Raw genomic sequence first — 19,878 nt, 5'->3', positions numbered from 1 at the left:
TTTCAGTCCATATATTTGCTTTTTTCCACCCTCCTGGAGTTAGACTCACATCCTGATTATTCAGTGCAAAACTAAGATGATACTGGAGCTGCAGAAGATGGGGGAAATTATGCAATTTTTTCTTAAGCTCATCCCAAAACAAATGTCTTTAGGTGTTTCCAGCAGTTATTCATCCCAGTTGTGAAATTCCCTCAATTGAAGGTCTGTAACACTTAGTGTGCTGATATTGCTAAATCAAAACTTTAATTTTACTTATTCTGTAATGCCTTTGGCTCACAAAATGGTAGATATGCATTATGTCATTTGTAATATACGCAATGATACTTCAGTTTGAAGGGTTTATATAGGTTGATCACTGTCTCATATCTCAGTCTAGCATGAGATACTTGGACAGAGGATTACTATGGCTTCAAAGTATAATCTATTCTATGTCATTCAACCCCGCTCTTCAAGTATTTTATAACATTAAATTTGGAAGAGAGAAAAAGCCATACAAAATATTTTTTAAAATGTAATCATAGTACTCATTTTAAAATTCCTTAATACTGAATATTGTACAGTGTAGAAAGGAAAATAATTCTCCACCAGTTATATTAAGCTTAGATAATATAGACAATAGGATCATGTTGAATATTATGGGAAATGGTTTATCTGTATATATTGGACTCTTTTCTAAACAACATAGGGTCAGTGTGATTGTTTTATACTTTGAGTAAGGGCAAAACTTAGTAAGTATGAGTAATATGAATATTTGGGATTGTTGTTTAGTGTTGTTTAGAGATTAGTGCAGGGGTGTCAGAGTCAGGAAATGTTCATTCTATGCCCATCTTTGTATTGGCTTGCTGCATGACTTTAGGCAAGATACTTACACCCTGTGTGCATCAGTTTTCCATCCGTTTAAAATGAGGAAATCTAACATACCCCCATTGGATTCTCCGATGAAAGCTGCCATAAAAGGGTCCAACACAAATTAAAGTCAATAGGAGTCCTTCCATTTACTAGTGTATGTTGGATCAGGTCCCAAGGCCCAAATTCATAAAGGGGCTTAGGGTGTTGCAATACTGAGGTTGCAGCACCTAACTTTTAGGTGCCTAGTCACCTAGTGGAATCCACAGACCCTAGGTTAGGCACCCAGGCTATCTATATAATGAATGGGGAATGTTAGGCACCTAAGTACGGGATTTACCAAAGGTGACACACTAGGCTAGGGGAGCTGCCTTAAATACCCAATATCACATGCCAAGAAGAGGGGTAACTACTAAACCATGCCCCTCTCAAGGAGTTAGGTGCTACATCTGGGCTGGAGGAAGGTGCCTATCTCTGCTTGGGATCCACAGCCATAAACCCTTTCCCAGAGTCAGGCACCTAAGCTGTTTCTTGTAAGAATGGTGGCAGCACACCCAAACTGTTCCCAAAATGGCCTGGTGGAGGAAGAGGTGAAGAGGAGAGGCAGCAGCCTCTCATATAATATTTAGCTCACTGAACTTTGGGATATTCTGGTGTGGGTCTCTCTCAATCTCTCCTCTCTGCACTGAGCCAGAGAGTGAGTGAGTGACTCTATAGTCCAGTTGTTGGGTTTCCCACCTCTCAGGTGAGTGCCCTATGTTCAAATTCCTGCTCATTATCAGGGGTCTTCCATGTCCTGGGTGAGTTCCCTAACAACTGGGCTAGTGCTTATAAAGGAGTTCTCTTTCCATCCCTGGTTATTTTGTGTATAGTTAGGCATGCTCCAAGCATACCTGCTGGATTAGGCTCTCGAGGTAAGCAAAGTGGGACAATGTCTAGTTTCACCTGGTTTGAGGATCTTTGCTGGACCTTGGGCATAAGATAGGCACTGGCCAGCACTGAGGCAACAGTGCACATGCCCAGAGGCAGAAATTCCCCTCAAGGACTTAAACAGTGAAAATTTAGGTCCTAAGGGATTTTAAGCATCTCCAGGGCTAGGCAGCAGCTTAGTAGGTATTTTGAGTATCTCAGCATCACCTAAATTTTGAACTTGGGCATCTAAAGGAGGAGTTGATACCTAAGTCCTTTTGGGGATCTGAGCATAAGTGCAAAGGTGTTATAGCAACATGTTAGTACTATTTACACCATGAACATATGAGAGAGAGATAAACATTCAGACAGGAACTTGAGAGGTTAGCTGTTCACAATAGATTAATTCCCACAGTTAGCATGAGACAGAAGTTGGTGTTTTAGGGCTTAAAGTAAAACCACACAGAATTATATATTAAAAGTCAATTTTCTGCTATCTACTCACATATTCCTATTCTAATCCTGTACAATAACCACAATGACCAAACAAAAAAACAAAAAAACCTTCAAGCCATTACGTTGACATATATTTTTATTTACTTAGAGTCCAGTCCTGTTCCCTCTGAAGTCCATGGCAAAACTCCTATTGACTTTAGCAGCAGCAGGAAAATGCCCTTAATTTTTACCTATTTGAATACATGTCATATTATTAGTAAATCATGTTGACAGTATAACTGTTTTTTATGCTCCATCCAGCATCTGCAATCAATACGTCAATCCTTTTAAGAGAGCCAATAATATTTAATGTAATTCTGGGGAAATCAACATTAGAGCAATGTTGAGCATTGTGTAGGAAGAGATACTTGTTTTCTCTTATGGTTAAATATTCCTCACCATTAAACTGCAAAGACAACAGTAGAAATGAATTAAAAAGTTGAATCATTGGTGTGTGAAAAGGTTTTAAGAAAGAAAATATTCATTTTGACCTCCCTAATACATCTTTACCCAGGATTTGTCTTTAAGGACCTATTTCTATGGAATTGCAATATGCAAGTGCAAATATGTGTGGAACATACTGATTTCAGTGCCAGAAAATGTTACGCAGCAATTTCTGGAAGTATGTGTTTCTTAAAAGGAAGCTCTCTGAAATAAATGTCCTCTAGTTAGTGTAGCTTATTGCCAGAGGCTCTGTGTATTGCGAACATCAGGTAACATGTATGTGTTTTGTGATGATAACTAAGGATTTCTGCATGATATTAATCTGAATACACAATATTGTTGTTGGGTGAAAGATTTGTGAGCTGGAATCAGTGGCCTTGCAGCTTGTGGTGCTGTTGTCCTCATCCAGCACACTGGAAGCAATGAGCATGGAGAAGATAGTTGCATTTTTTCTCATATGACCCCTCCCTTCTACCGCAGGCACCTTTCCCTGACATCCTTTTTTGGGGAAGAATATAGCCAAGTTCATTGTTCACCCCTCCCACTATATCTTCTTGGGAAGAACAGTTATTAATCATGTTGGCCTAACTCAAGACTTGAACTTGGATTGCTTGAAACAGTTGCCCTCACTCGTTACAACATCTCTTCCACCACACACAGCTAGTTTAAAAAGTAAAACATTATTTGAACAAGTTGCTAGAAAGAAAGGCATCTTTTTTAATTTCTACAGTAATACAATTTTCCACTTGACTTTGGCTGAGTTTTTTACCCCTTTGCCCACCCTTCTCAGCTTATACATAGCAGGGTTGCTATGAAATTTGTTGTCTGAGAAGATACTGCAAGTATATCAAGAATTATTCAGTGATATATTAAACTCTTTTACTGCACAAATGATATAGAAAAGAACCCAAAAGAGGAGTCCATTTTCTTTCCCAAAGACTAAGATGCTGTTTTGTTTTGACTTTCAAGCCTGAAATGTTTTTTGTGATATACAAAAAGCAGCAAGTATTTTCTTCTTTCTTCTGTTTCAAGAGACTTCTTGACAGCTGAAGACAAAGAGAATATTTTTAATGCTGATCATTTTCCACTCTGGTACAGAAGAGCCGCCGAGCAGATACCAGGCAGCTTTGTCTATTCAATCCCATTTAGTACAGGTCTGTAATTTTGTCATATTTAAATACTGAAGCATGCATAATATTGGGAAGATTCCACATACGTTGTTGTATTCAGGAGATGGTATTGAACTGAGTTTCATCTTCTGAAATCTGCACTGAAATTTTCACCAAGTTCACAAATCCTGTAATCAGGCATTGTGACGAAACTTGAAGTGTCACTGCCTGTGCACTTTTCCTGAGCATTAAATTCATACGAATATTTGATAATTTTTTCAAACTAGAAATCTACAGCTGAACTTGCTTACACTGCAGTATGTTTTGATTTTAATAGCTTTTTTTTTTTTTTTACACCTTGTAGAAACAGCAAACAAAAGCAATGTGGTGACAGCTAGTACTGCCATTCAACTTTTAGATGACAGAAAATCTCCAGTGGTTGCAGGTAAAATTGTTTGTTTATTCCTATATGTAAGCAGTGTGTGAATTCCTTACTTTTTCAGACTGTTCTGACTTAATGGAAATGTCATGCAGAAAGAACAATTGGAAATATCTCAAGTGCAATTGAATGCCCTAAAACCTAGGTCTTTGCAGGCCTCCTCTCCCTAAGAGCTTGAGTCTGTGTTCATTGGGCACCCAAGCCCTCCCTGTAAACTGCTGGGTTGACATAGCAGTAATAACACAGCAGTAATCAGGAAAGATTTTGCTCATAGGAGCAAATCTTCACAATTATAAACCAGAACGAGTTTTCTTAAGCAAAACAAATGTAACAAAAATCTCTCAAGTATAATAGGATTCATCACATTCTTCAGAATTTGGAAAACATTCCCAATAGTTCGAGACTTAAGGAACTCAATCTATTCAGTTTATCGAAGAGAAGGTTAAGGAGTGAGTTGATCACTATCTAGAAGTACCTATATGGGGAGCAGAAATTTGGTAATAGAGGGCTCTACAGTCTTCCAAACAAAGGTCGAATGGCTGAAAGCTGAAGTCAGACAAATTCAGACTAGAAACAAGGCACAAATTTTTAACAGTGAGGGTAATTAACTATTGGAAAAACTTATCAAGGGTTGTCATGGATTCTCCATTACTGGACATTTTAAAATCAAGTTTGGATGTTTTTCTTTGGAAAGATAAGCTGTAGTTCAACCACAGCTATTGGAAGTGAAGCAGGAATTAATTCAGGTCCTAAGGCTGAAGTTATGCTAGAGGTCAGAATAGGTGACCATCATAATGGTTCCTTTGGTCCTTAAAATCTGTGAATATAGGTGAGGAACTCTCCCTCCCCACAAGCATTCTCCCACCCCTACAAGCCCTTAGCTGTGCTTTTCAGTTGTCTCTTCTTTGGTTTGAGTTCAAATTAATTTAAAAATTAGTTCTTTCGGAAATTTTTCTCCTGTATCTGAAATTTTTCAGAAGTCTTTTTACTAACAAATGTCTGGTATGTTACAGTTCACACATTCAATATAGTTAAACTTCATTGCCAGCCACCTTCAAATCCAAGAAATTCAAGAAATTAGATTGTAAGTAAGCAAAGTTATCAACAATTGTTTTTTCCTGTCTTTATCATTCTAGTCACAATTTTCCTTTTCTCAAATGGCCGCTATTTCCCATCATTTACAAAAGATCTGATACTACCCAATGAGATGGATATTACTAATACACTCAATAAAGGTGACCATTACTTTACTGAGGAGGTGTTCCTTGTAAAGATGGCTATCATTTCCGATAACTGAAAGCACAGACTACCGCCTAGAACCTGACCCCCATTTCACTAGAGTACTTCTGCTGCTATATTTCTCAACCTTCAAATCTGCCAGTGTGGGACATCAAAGTGTGTGGAAAATTGATGGAAATTGGAACACCTGTACTTTGTTGTATGTTGCACCATTATTACCAGCTTCAATAGTTTTCCACTATAAATCCTCTTTTAACAATATTTTCACACTATCAATTAAATACACCAGTTTCTTTTAAAAAAAAGAAAAGAATAAACTTGGAAAACAGGAATTCTAAGTCCATCCACTAGGTGAGTCATTAGCAGCATTTGAATCCAGCTCTTGCATATCCCAATCCCAAGCCTTTATCAGAAGTAACTTCTGCTTTTGTGTGGAGCAGCCTCTAAAGGGGAAAGCAACACTCATTTTGCCAGTGGGCAACACAGCACTAGAGTGGTGAGAATCAGGACTACAAGATTTTATTCCTATCTTTGGAAAAGGAGTGTGGTCTAGTGGTTACAACCAGTGTGTACCCAAGCACGTAGATTTGGCAGGTTCTTTCTGAGTGGCGGTGTGGCTGAGTTGAGAAGTTGGAGTTATCATATTAAAGATCTAGGCTCTGTTCCCAGCTCTGCTAGAAGTGACTTACACATACTTTCGATTACCTCCTTTGTAAAATGGGGGGCTGGTATTGACTGCCTTCTAAGGAAGGGGTATAAGGCATTAAGTGCATGAAGTGCACACAAATATAAACATCAATGTTTTTAAGAGCTGAGATTTTAATTTTTGATGGGGATCTCTTCCTCCTTTCTCTCCCCACCAACTGGGAGTCTGATATGCAGTATATTTGAAAACTATACTTGTTACGTCAAAGTGAGGTTGCCCCTCGGCAAGATGGTCACCTCTTGGTTCTTGTTTCCAATGGAACTGAAGAAATACATTGCTCTTGGAAATACATTCTATGCTGCGAACCTCATCTCAGTCAAAGAGCAGCATCTGGAGTTCCCAGGTGAGAGAACTTTTGAGATCCAGTGTTAGGGTGCTTTCTGGCCTCTGCTTTATACTCTGCAGCTTTCATGGAGGCTCCTCCACCCTGAGGAATTGTGGTTGGCCCAGTGGAGCAGATGTGGCCATACACAAGCCGACCTCGCCACAGGAATGCAGGAACATTGAGCCGGAGAGTGTAGAAATAAAACTAATTTCCCTCCACTTCACTCACTCTCACACACACAAACTCATACACACACACTCACACGCATAATTATCCCACCCTGCCCCTCTCTACCCCTTTGGCTCTCTTTCCTATCCCACTGGAGGGAAAGTTGGGGGGCATCCCTACCTACCCCAAACCACCCTATATTTATCATATTAAGGTAACTCAGGAAATTCCATAAGCAAACAACAAATAGTTTAAATGGGATTCAATCTGGTTAAATGAGTCTTATCCCTAGCACACAGTCCCTGAATAGTAAGGATAGGCCAAATAATGGGACACCTATCAACTATTCTCTAAAGCTCAGCATATCCCCACTGATGAAACAGATTCCACAGGATCATAGGAAAAGTGCCCTTCTGCCCCCAGTTGATGAGAAGATACACAATTCATTGTTCTCCCTCACAGCATAACAGAAAATCTTAATTATAATTTCATCATTCTCTTATAAAAACATATGAGAACAATTAACTTGTGCAAAAATGTCAACTTGGATAATGGCTAATGTTGCTGCAGATATAATTAAGGTTTTTCATTGTACTATGAGGGATACTGATGCGTTATGTATAATGTGTTCCTTTATTAGTTGGAGACAAAATGAAGTTTCTTATGAAAGTACAAAGTCTATCTCCATCAGTGCTGGGTGTGCTTTAGGGCAGGGGCGGGCAAACTTTTTGGCCTAAGGGCCGCATCAGATTACAGAAATTGTATGGAGGGCCGGTTAGGGGATGCTGTGCCTCCCCAAACAGCCAGGCATGGCCTGGCCCCCACCCCCTATCCGACCCCCCCTGCTTCTTGTCCCCTGAGCCCCCCCCCCCTCGGACCCCTGCCCCATCCTCCCCTCCTGCTCTCTGTCCCCTGACCACCCCCGGACTCCCCACCCCATCCAATCCCCCTCTTCCTTCCTGACTGTCCCCCCAGGACCCCTGCCCCATCCAACCACCTCTTCTCCCTGACCCCCCCCCAGCCCTCCCGCCCCAAACTGCCCCCCACTGCTGCCCCCCACCACCCCATCCAACCAACCCCTCTCCTTCCTGATTGCCCGCCCCGGGATCCCTGCCCCATCCACCCCCCCTTCTCCCTGTCCCCTGACTTCCCCCAGAACCCCCACCTCTGACTGCCCCCTCCTGCCCCATCCAATCCCTCCTCTCATTCCTGACAGCCCCCCTGGAACCCCTGCTCCATCCAACCACCCCTTCTCCCTGACCACCCCCAGAACCCTGCCCCCATTCAACCCCCCTTGTTCCCTGCCCTCTGACTGCCCCCACATCTATCCACACCCCAGGCCCCTGACCACCCCAAACTCCCCTACCCTCTATCCAACCCTGCTCCCCTGCTCCCTGCCTGCTTACCCCGATGCCTGGAGCACTGGTGGCTGTCTGGAGCCAGCCACGCTCCGCACAGCACAGAGCACCAGATCAGGCCGGCTCTGCAGCTGCGCTACCCTGGGAGCTCGCAACCCCACTGCCCAGAGCATTGTGCCCGCGGCACAGTGAACTGAGGCTGCGGGGGAGGGAGGACAGTGGGGGAGGGGCCAGGGGCTAGCCTCCTGGGCCAGGAGCTCAGGGGCCGGGCAGAACGGTCCCGCGGGCCGGATGTGCCCGTGGGCCATAGTTTGCCAACCTCTGGGATAGAGGGTAGCTGGAATTTTGTTTCTCCCCCATCGTTAGATTTAAATGAGGTTCCCCTTTAATATTCATATTCTGATATATTTTGTTTATAAAAAAGACTTACTATTTTAGGGTGTTCTGCAAAGAAGAATGTTCTGGTGTAGATTTATTTTCAGTCAATACCTCTGTGGTGAAGACAGTGATTTTACGCCAAAGGAGTATCTCAATTGCCAGTGTGCTGTAATCCATTCACTTAATGGGAATCAGGAATATTTATTTCATAAAATAGAAAGTGTGGTTTTGGCAGAATTTAGACTTTAGATATAAATTCTTTTGAAAATAGTACCATAAATGACTTAGGAGCCCAAGTCCCATTTTCAAAAGTGACTTAGAACCTGACTTAGGACCAGATTTTTAAAGGTATTTAGGCATTGCTCTCTCAACACAGCTGATTTAGGAGTCAAAGTCTCATTGAAAGTCAATGGGACTTAGGAACCTAAGTCACTTTTGAAAATGAAATGAAATGAAAACAGTCAGATAGGAGTTGCAACACTGTTTTAGCACTGCCTAAATGCCTTTACAAATCTGGATCTTAGGCACTTAGGCGTTTAAGTCTTACAGGTGCTTTTGAATATATTACTTATAATTCTTTGTCTTGCTGAAAAGGGATTAAAGGTGGTTAAATGTGACATATCCCCAAAGCAAATCCTAAAGTGCAAGGAATGTCATGTTATAGGATACCTGTTATTTATGCCCTAAAGCAGAGGTGGGCAAACTACGGCCCGTGGGACCATTCTGCCTGGCCCCATAGCTCCTGGCCCGGGAGGCTAGCCTCCGGCCCCTCCCCCGCAGCCTCAGTTCACTGCGCAGCGGGCTCCCGGGGTAGCGCAGCTGCAGAGCCTGGCCTGGTCCGGTGCTCTGTGCTGCGCAGTGCTCCAGGCATTGTGGTGAGTGGGGGAAGGGAGTTGGATAGAGGGCAGGGGAGTTCGGGGGGTGATCAGGGGCTGGCAGGGCCGGCTCCAGCATTTCTGCCGCCTCAAGCAAAAAAAAAAAAAAAAAAGCCGCGATCGGCGGCGGCAGTTCAGCGGCAGGTCCTTCGCTCCTAGAGGGAGTGAGGGACCTGCCGCCCCCGAATTGCTGCAGGTGCTGCCTCTCTCCCTTGGCCGCCCCAAACACCTGCTTGTTAAGCTGGTGCCTGGAGCCGGCCCTGGAGGCTGGGGCGGTCAGAGGGTGGGGAACAGGGAGGGTTGAATGGGAACGGGAGTGGTCAGGGGACAGGGAGAAGGTGGGAGTGGATGTGGCGGTGGGGGGCAGTTAGGGGCGGGAGGTCCGGGAATGGTCAGGGGACAGAGAGCAGGAGGGGTGGATGGGGCAGGGGTCTCGGGGGGGGCGTCAGGGGGCAAGAACCGGGGGGTCAGATAGGGGGTGGGGGCCGGGCCATGCCTGGCTGTTTGGCAAGGCACAGCCTCCCCTAACCAGCCCTCCATACAATTTCTGAAAGCCGATGCAGCCCTTAGGCCAAAGATTTTGCCCACCCCTGCTCTATCCAATCCCCTCTGTTGTCTTTGTATTTCTTTCTCTTTTTGTTTTCATCTTTTGTAGAAGAGCATCACTGATAATAGGCCCCTTATCTATGCTAACTTATCTGGTTCTATACTAACAGAAATGCTTATTCCAAATGGAGGAAGCATAATCCAATAATAAAGTCAGGAGATCTTCAAAATCAATGAGTTTGTAGAGTTAGAATGGTTGGCAACACTGCCACATAGTATTTGACTACTGCTGCTGCTTTACCATCTGTACCCCCTCTGTCAGTCCAAAGTGAGAATGTATTTCCTTGACTGGAGAAAATGATGAGATGCTTTTTAAATTCCTCCCACTCCATCTAACAAACTATGACTTTATCAACTTAAATTAATGCAAATTTGAGTTAGGGGTGTAGGTATGTGTATTTATTGTGTTTGTGTACACTCTGAAAGCTTAATTTATTTGCAGCAGAGATATGGATAATAAGCCTGAAAAATGTCTGTATGGTGTGTAGTTAAAATGCAATTATGTTCAGAAGAGAGATGTCTTGGTGTTCCACATTATGTTCCCTCAGTGATTTCTATATCGAATTTACATTTAAAAAGCATATGTTTTTTAAATTGCTAATGCTGCAAGGTCAACCTATGGCTTTTTTTGTTATTTTTATTCTAGCAAGATCAGGGTAATTTGGATGGGAATTTTGATTTTTGATGGCAACGCAGCTGATTAGGAATGATGCAGTTTAGGACTGAGCTTCTCGTCTGCAGCTTGTGTGACTGGTAGCAACAATGTGATTTTATGGTGAATTAACACAAATTTGACTATTGTACTCTTGTATTACTCTCTGCTGTGGTTAAATTTCAAAGTGATTTGCAGGAGATTCTATATGTTGGCCCTTTGATAGAGGGGTGCCTTTAGTGTTCTTTGACATTTCAAAATGGAAAGCGGTGATAATGCAGTAACGGTTGGCATATACCAGTTGCTCATGAGGAGTAAGAAGGCCCAGGCCCAGTTCTTGCTCTCCCTCAATACAAGGAAAAAGATCTAGTATCATTACTGATGACCAACTCATCAAAGGGAGTCAAAATGGCGGTGGGGTGGATGAAGAAAGGGCCATCAGAGCTGAAACATTGCAGAGCATGCTCCTTTTCAAGGGTGTTTGGCACAGCTCCCACTCCACTGGCCATCTCCCTAGGGACACTGAAGGAATTCTGATTTGCTCCCTTCATTCACCCCACCCCTGTATACAGGTTGTGGTCCAAATGCAACAATATAGACTAGTCTTTACATTATATAGCACCTTTCGTTCTGAATGGTCCCCAAACACTTCACAGCCGATACGCAAAACTGCACCACTGAAATCTAGCCACATTTGGGATGGAGAACAGCCATTAACAGATACACATCATACTGCACAACAATGATAGGGGGAGAATTTTGATCAAGAACATTAAGGCAAATTTCTGACTTACAAAAGTAGTCAAGGGATCTTTAGTGTCACCACAGACAAGACTGTGCCTTGGATTTTAAAGCATCAGCCAAAAGACCCATAAGCAAGCAGTAAACTGCATGGTGCTCAGTGCAGCTATCTCAGAAAGATGAAGGACTGAGCAGAGCTGGCCAGAATCTTAAGGCATGTCAAACCCGAGGCTTAGTCTATTCTCCATCCTCTTAGGCTTCTGGGATACAAGTATTTTCCCTTTACTGTGTGAGATCAGGTACATTCTAAAATCTCTCAACTAATTTACGAACCTATCTAGTCCTATTTGCTTTGTAGAGAGGAGTACGAGAATAAACATTAACAAAGGGACTGTTAAATGTGTCTGCATGTCTAATGTTGCAGGATGCAAAAGCAACATGATACCTTGCTAATATGGGAGATTTTAAATGTTAGGAATGATTGTTGAGTATCTCTGTATTGCATTTTAATAAATACTGATGCTGTCATTTGAAGAAGACCTTTCTAAGTGAGTTTAAATAGTAAGTATATAAAAAAGATGCTGCTGCTTTGAAAATCTAGTCTGAATGTCATTACCATGTTCATTTCAGAATGCAAAGGTTACAGTAGAAGACTAGTTTATAGTTATTAGATGAACTGGCTTTTAAGTACAACAGGGTTTTTTCCCCCTCTAACGTCAGTAACTGAGGGCTCCTTGTCTGTTCCAATGAAAGTAGAAAGCACTAGTGCCACCTATTGGTGAAAATGTGGAATTGCATAAATCTTGTTAATTTGCATACCACTAAAGTGCGGTGAGGTCAGGACGGAGGGTTTAATGGGACAAATAGTTAGTAGCTGTGTTCTGTTGTTTAATTTGATTATTTCCTGTTGAGATATAATTTTTAAATAGAAACTTTTTTGCTATTGGACATTTATATTTGAATGTCAACATTAATCACCATATCACATGCAAAGCACTAGATGGACACTGCGTGCAGACAGAACTTCCTGCCATCCCTACATTACTGTTTTAAGTCAGAGTAACATGTTCACAAACACATTTTAAAAGCATCAGAGCCCTTGTCAGGTAAGAATTTTAGTCTCTGAATACAAGCAAGCCCTGATTAAGGTATTTCCAATTAACTGAAACTCCAAGTTAACTAAAGGTGGGTTATGTTAGCCCAAACCTGTGTGAGCCCAGTTCCAAAACAGAGCTGAATAAAAGAGCCTTTTGGTCTGAAGATTTCTCCTAGCTCAGTGTAATCAGGAGAGGAGACGGAAACCCTGCCCTCCAAAACTACCCTTCAAGCAGAGTATGCACCTCCACTACAATGATTCCTTATCAGCAAATGGTGGTTAGTGGGGAGAGACACCCAAGTATCTCCAGGTACGTCCAGTAATGCCCCCTTTCTGCTGGAGGTACATAGAGAGTGCTGAAGCAATCGCTGCACATGCCCAGCGCCAAGGTTGGAGACAAACCAAGATTAAGGAGTAGTAAGTGGGGGGAGCCCCACTGCAGCTCCACTACTACAGGACTCTTGGTTGGGGATTTTGTTTTCCCTTTACATAGCAAGCCAAACTGTTTCCTTAAGAACATGGCCTTGAGACAGCCAGTTTTTATCTTCTTTTGGGGTACAGTAGAAGTCAGAGTTACGAATACCTCGGGAATGGAGGTTGTTCATAACTCTGAACAAAACGTTATAGTTCTTTCAAAAGTTTACAACTGAATACAGCTTTGAAGTGTTACTATGCAGAAGAAATGCTGCTTTCCCTTTATTTTTTTAGTAGTTTACATTTAACACAGTACTGTACTGTATTTGCTTTTTGTGTGTGTGTCTCTGTTGCTGCCTGATTGTATACTTCCAGTTCCAAATGAGGTGTGTGTGGTTTACTGGTCAGTTCGTAACTCTGATTGTTCATAACTCTTGAGGTTTTACTGTATATGTAAAAGAGAAGACTTGTGTATCTTGTCCTAAGAGCCAGATTCTGCCACTCATGGACATGTTAATTAATAGTTTACTTTGCAAATACCACTTTTCAAAACAATAACAGTAGTCAGACAGCAAGTTACTACTCAGCTTCACTGAGGATGACAGAATCTGGCCCAAAGCTTTGGATGCTGCAATTATTTTCCCACTACAAAGAAGCAAAAGTTAAAAAGAGAAGGGTAGATACTTCTTACCTGGTGCTACTCGATTAATTTCTTTACACAGTATATTATCTTTCTATAGGCATGTGGTATTTAAAGTTCTAAGGAATCTGTCATTCAAGTATCACATAATAACAAGCCACATTTAGCAGGTGTATTTAATTCCATAGTAGTTGATGTCAGAGCACAAGGACACAATGAGTATTGGGTTGCTCACTATTCTTTGCCATGGAAATAAAAATAGACTAAAGTTTTGCAAAGCTAGAAACATTATTCTGTAGTGTCAATGCTGCAGTGCACAAGGAAAAGTCATATTGACTGTGACAACTATTTTTTTATATATCCTTTTTATACTTATCCACTGATATATAGTGGTGGTGATAGAAAATAAATTCTCAGGTGAAAGATTTCATGTAAATGAACATGTTGTAATGGTTTGCGAGAATTAAGGGAATCCATTAATAGAATTCATTTATATTAAAACTATAGATGGTTTTAAAGGATTTTCAGGACTTTTTTGAATATATGTTTGCTTGTTTACAATATAAAGTTGAAAAGTATCAAGCCATTTTATAAATTAAAAGTAGGAGAATGAAACTAATTTTCTGGTAAAGGTAGCCTAGCAACAGCTCTTTTCTCTGACTATTTCATTACATATTCCCTATCTCACAACAACACTATATTATGCAAACATATAATATGGTTTTCACACTTTTAAATAAACCATCCCATATAAAAACTGAACAAGGGCATTTCCCCTTTCAAATATTTAACTTTTCAAAGAGGATCTTTTAATAACTTAGAATAGAGGAAATGCAATAAATAAAGTAAAAGAGGCTACTGTTTAAAAATCTCAACAGATCAGCTCATAAACATGCTCCATCATTTTATCTCCAAACCTTTGTTAGCCACTACTTTTTCTCTACAGTCTCCTAATCAGTCACCCTCAGACTTCTACTTTCAGTGCTAAATCACCGCTTCCTATATTTTAACTCTAACCTGGTGCTTTGTGTTGGTAGTCACCCAGAGGTAGGCAAGTCTACTTGAACTCATGGACAGGTCATGTTTTTGTTTGAGTCTTTTATAGACCTCCCAGCCTCACCTCACCCCTTTGCTCACTTTCTATTTTCACATGCTCATCATTTATACAAAGTCATTACAATGGTTCAAAATTAAACAAAGTCAGTTAAAGGATATAAAATCCCTTAGATAATTTGAATGACCCCATCTAGTTGATGTTGGTCTTTTAGCCAGATCCCCTCTGTCATAAACAACTAAGAAGGAGGTGGCAGCAGCTGTATTTCAGGCTTACGTTTCAAGCCTGGAGCACACCATGATTTTGGGTATCTCCATTTTTGGGACACTTTAAAGGGGCCTGATTTTAGTGAACACCGACTCTCTAAAAACCATGCCCCTTTCAGGTATAACAAGTTGGACACTCAAAAATGGAGGCATTCGAAATCATGAGTCACTTTTGAAAGTGACAGTCTTTATGGTGCTGGTCACATGTGTATTCAAACTCCTATGTTCAGGTCCTTGTGAATAAATCAGCACATAAAGACTTATACATTGAAATCAAACTCTGATTACATGTCAGCTGTCCAAGACTATCTAAGACTCTTGGTTAACCACGCTTCAGGTAAGTAAGGTTTGACTGTATTGCGATATGGGAATATTCCAGGTTACCTGTTAGTATTTAGCTACTCATTATTAGCTTTGTGAAAAATTCTGTTCTTCAGTCAGTTATCTCAGGATACTTGTAGTGGTTTAAGAATTAGTACAGTAGACTCAGTCAATGACAGTTTAACACATTGGGTTCAGATTTTTAAAAGTGTGTACCCAGTGTGGCATGTGCATGTGCCTGTAAGCATATGCTTTGGAAGTTTTGCAAATGAAAAGTCTCAGCACAAACTTTTACAGATATGAGCCTTGTAAATTAAACCATTAACTTCAAGAGGTTAACACTCTGTAAGTACCAATTACCTTTAGGAATGAAGTATATTGTAAATGCCTCCCACGTAGTCAAATATTTCCTCCATTCTATTGCACTTTGGTATATTAAGTTAAAGTATTAGATAGGATAAAGCATCTATTAATTGTTCATAAACTATTGTGTACTGTTCAGGTTACCCACTGTTTTACCTGCCACTACTTTGAATGCGACTACAACCATGCAATGTACTTAAAAGGAATAGCCCCATCTATAAAAAGTTCTCTCTTAGTAGTAGTGTTTAAGGGAAAACGAACATGCCATTGCACTGAAACACCATCCAAAGGTTCTAAGTTTCTAAAATATATGCTTTTCTCATCAGTCAAGACAGCGATTTACTTAATCTTTACTCCAGTTTGTAAGCCTCTGAACATTATAATCAGTAGTAATGCTTAGTAAATCCCTTGCACTGTCCCTGCATGCTTTAGTGGAAAACACAGTTAGTTTATATTTTTCCAAAGGGCCTAATACATTTTTCATATTCTCTTCATATTCATAAATCTAATATTGAAATGTATGCTAATGGCTTCAGTAAAAAGCAGAATGTACATTCAGTGTTCAAGGCATTCACATGCACACACTCTCAGTTCACATCCTCATTTAGAAATGATGCCTTTATCTGAGAGCACAGTTCTTGAGGAGTATATTTATCTGGTAATGTAATCATAATTTCTGAGCGTAAGTGCCATGGCTGCCTAATCCATCTATTTAATTCGATAGCACTCATCACCTAGAGTCCAAGTATTGCACAGGTAGAGTAGATCTGTATGATGATATGTATAGTCAACTTCAAGGAGGATTTTGCTCCTCACTCTTGGCCAGTTGTGTTAGGCTGTTCTTTTTGAAAAGTGTAGCTAACGTGGGAAAGGTTAGCAGATGTGTGGATCTAGCAGTGTGCTCTAGTAGCAGATTCTAGAGGTTTTTGCCAAAGGACATTGCTGCCAACCAAATAATTCCTTGATTACATTACATGGCAGAGAATCTGGACTGGTTTTATGAAATTAAGATAATGCTGCATTGGTTTGAATTTTAAGCAATTTGTTGTTTGTTTCTCTACAATTATGAGGATAATAAATAAATTCATCATAAATTAAATACTGTGGATTAGCTAGTGTATTCCCTTCCATGGAAAACCTTTTACTTCCAAAAAGGCACAGGATTTGCAGATTCTCATTCCCTCCTTGAAGCAAGAATGGCAGTCCTGATTAAGAAACTCAGCTTGCAATATCCACAAAGGCAAGAAGTCCATGGAAAACTCTGGCCCCAAATCTGTCGATCCCTCTCTAATCATGCAGAGTTGACCACAGGCTCAACCCCTGTTGGTAACATGCTGTAGTCATGTACTTTGCTGTCACTGAATCATCTGTCCCTTCCTCCATGATGGGTCAATGTAGAGTTGCCAATGTTGGTTGGATGTATTCCTGGAGATTTCATCACATGATATAATCTTTAATTAAAGATTAATCTTCAATTCCTGGAGACTCCAGGTCAATCCTGGATGGTTGGCAACCCTAGGTCAATGCCACATCCAGGTGATTTATGTTGCTGGCTGCCTTACCAGGGGAGCACGCAGTCATGTTTCAGGTAACACAAAACCAGGAAATACCAAGAATCTTGTGTGAATGTTATTAATATGACCTTTTCAGCCCTGTTTTGCAGACTAAAGAGGTTCAAATAAGCATACTTTTTCAATGCTGAACTAAAGGGAGCCTCTGTACTTTTGTCACCTGGCCAGCAGCAAATAAGAGGTTATTATTATGCAAACAATGGTGTCTTATTTTGTTAATGTTGCAAATGAAAGATACACTATGTATAATGTAATTAAGATGCCTACTTTGAAAAACAAGGAGGGGCGTCCTCTCTGATTGGAAGTGGGATCACTTGAGGGTAATGAAGTTAAATTTTTATTATCCTTCTGCAAGTTTTGATGGAAAGACTTGCATACAGCACTCAGTACTTGTGTTTCTCTCCATCTGTATAACCATTAATGGGCTTTTTCTGTAGAGAACAAAGTGAAATCTGTGTGGTTTTATCTCCTATTCTAAATTGGGAACAAATTTGCAAGTAGGACCACTTTCTTCATCTCCATTTTCCATGTATCGATTCTGAAAACTAAGTGACAAGGTGACCCCTGTTTGAAAGATAAGAATAGTACAATCCATTTCTTTTAGCTGTCTTTCCAAATGGCAGACAGTGAACAAGTTATCCTGATGTTTTCAGGAATAAAGGGGCTCTTCCAGAGTTTATAGAAATACTCTACATTGCATTGTTGAAACTGTTTGTCAATGACCTTTACTGGCAAAATAAATCTGTGCAAATAACTCATTATTTCAGCAGCAGATGTCCATAGCTTTACAAATTAAGGCCATTTCTGTAGGGAATCCCTGGATTCAGCAGTATACAATGAGCAGCTAAAAATAATCTGTAAGGCGTTTGAAAATTATCCCTTATGAACTGCAGTGGTTGTGAAAGATAATTTGTGGTTCTCACAGAATACTCAGCAAATTGTGTCTTTCATCTGAATTTTATTTTTACAGATAAACATTACATTTTTCATATTACAAAATTGTAAGTTTGCATTTGTTAATTTAAAAGATTGGCTCTATATTTTTCTCTGTTGAGAGTCTGTTGACATTTAAAATGTTAGTAAACATTATCATCTTAAATGGCTGTTTGTGGCAACCGTGGGCTGAATTTATAAATGTATTCAATTTTATCAAAGCATAATGTGATGTTTCTGCATTTTTTGAAGATACAGCATGTTAGAATGTATATGACATGTTTAGTATGGGTTGGCCTACTCCAGTCATACAAAGAAATGCATTATTGGAAGTAAGAAATATCTTGCTTTATGGCAGAATTTAAGGCCTTAAGTGCACACGAAAATGCCAAAAGCAGCTTAAAGGTGACCTAAAAAAATATTTAAAAATCATTTTTGTGTCTTTTTTTGCTTCTTTAGGCAGAGGTTTTGCAGACTAAAAGGTTTTGGTAGGTTGGTTTGGTTTTTTTTAAGGAGTGAGCAGAGGGTATTTGTACTTAACGTTCCATAGCTGAGTCCCAGCTAATTGGGATCAGTGTCAGTGAAATCCTGGCTCCACTGAAGTCAGTTGGAGCTTTAGCATCTGCAGTCTAATTGCATGGGTGCGCTGGGCCCTAAATTTGGGTTGTGTGTATGTGTCCCCCAGCTCCGTTGTAATTCCCACAGGTAAAAGGCCTTTGAGTTTGGTTTGGCACTCAGGCTCATGATTTAGTGCACAGATGGTAAAATTCCATCCAATACCCTTGCATCACTACCCTAGCTAAAAAGAAATTCCTTTTTTGTTGGGGGGAGAGGTGTTACAAAATGCTAATTCTGAAAATAAAATCCAGGCTAGAAAATGTAGACATATATATTATAATAATCTAATTCTGGAGTTAAATGGTGCAGTGAACTTCCTAGCCAAATATTTTATTTGAAAAATGTTTCTGCAGTTTAAGAATATCCTTTCTCTTCTGGTTCTTTGGTGTTGAGGATTTTGTGGCTGCAACATCGTCTTATAGCAAACTTTCTGCTTCTGGATCCTTCTGCTAGGATTGATCCTACAGGGAATCTAGCCAGACATAAGAGAAAGAATAACAATATACAAACACACAATTGTATTGGCAAAAACAACGAGGAGTCCTTGTGGCACCTTAGAGACTAACAAATTTATTTGGGCATAAGTTTTCATGGGCTAAACCCCACTTCATCAGATGCATGGAGTGGAAAATACAGTAGGCAGGTATAAATACACAGCACATGAATAGTTGGGAGTTGCCTTACCAAGTGGGGGGGTCCGTGCTAACGAGTCAATTCAATTAAGGTGGAAGTGGGCTATTCTCAATAGTTGACAAGAAGGGGTGAATACCAAGAGAGGAAAAAATCACTTTTGTAGTGCTAATGAGGCCAGTGTAATCAAGGTGGCCCACAGGATTTCAACAATTTCCACCCCACCATCAACCTCAGCCTGGACCAGTCCACACAAGAGATCCACTTCCTGGACAGTGCGAATAAGCAATGGTCACATAAACACCACCCTATACCGGAAACCTAATGACCGCTATACTTACCTACATGCCTCCAGCTTCCATCTAGACCACATCACACGATCCGTTGTCTATAGCCAAACTCCAATCCCTCAAACAGAGACAAACACCTACAGGATCTCTATCATGCATTCTTAAAACTACAGTACCCACATGGTGAAGTGAAGAAACAGATTGATAGAGCCAGAAGTGTACCCAGAAGTCACCTACTATAGGACAGGCCCAACAGAGAAAGTAACAGAACGCCACTAGCCGTCACCTACAGCCCCCAACTAAAACCTCTCCAGTGCATCATCAAGGATCTACAACCTATCCTTGGGAGACAGGCCAATCCTCGTTTACAGACAGCCCCCCAACCTGAAGCA

General features: G+C 40.7%; 1 protein-coding gene across 8 annotated transcripts in view; it reads left to right on the top strand.

Moving 5' to 3' along the window:
• CACNA2D3 (calcium voltage-gated channel auxiliary subunit alpha2delta 3) overlaps nucleotides 1-19,878 on the top strand; it is a 713,664-nt gene that overhangs the window by 580,513 nt on the left and 113,273 nt on the right. For all 8 annotated transcript variants that reach the window (XR_004646516.1, XM_034776516.1, XM_034776515.1 and 5 more), the window contains 2 exons: nucleotides 3,727-3,848; nucleotides 4,168-4,248. Coding sequence is in view for 7 of the 8 variants with exons in the window: in XM_034776516.1 (XP_034632407.1) it covers nucleotides 3,727-3,848; nucleotides 4,168-4,248 (203 nt within the window). In the remaining variant the exon portion in view is untranslated. The remainder of the gene's footprint in view (nucleotides 1-3,726; nucleotides 3,849-4,167; nucleotides 4,249-19,878) is intronic.

This window comes from Trachemys scripta, chromosome 7 (genome assembly GCF_013100865.1).
Source record: "Trachemys scripta elegans isolate TJP31775 chromosome 7, CAS_Tse_1.0, whole genome shotgun sequence".
Lineage (NCBI taxonomy): Eukaryota > Metazoa > Chordata > Testudines > Emydidae > Trachemys > Trachemys scripta.
This window is presented reverse-complemented; position numbering and strand designations above follow the sequence as displayed.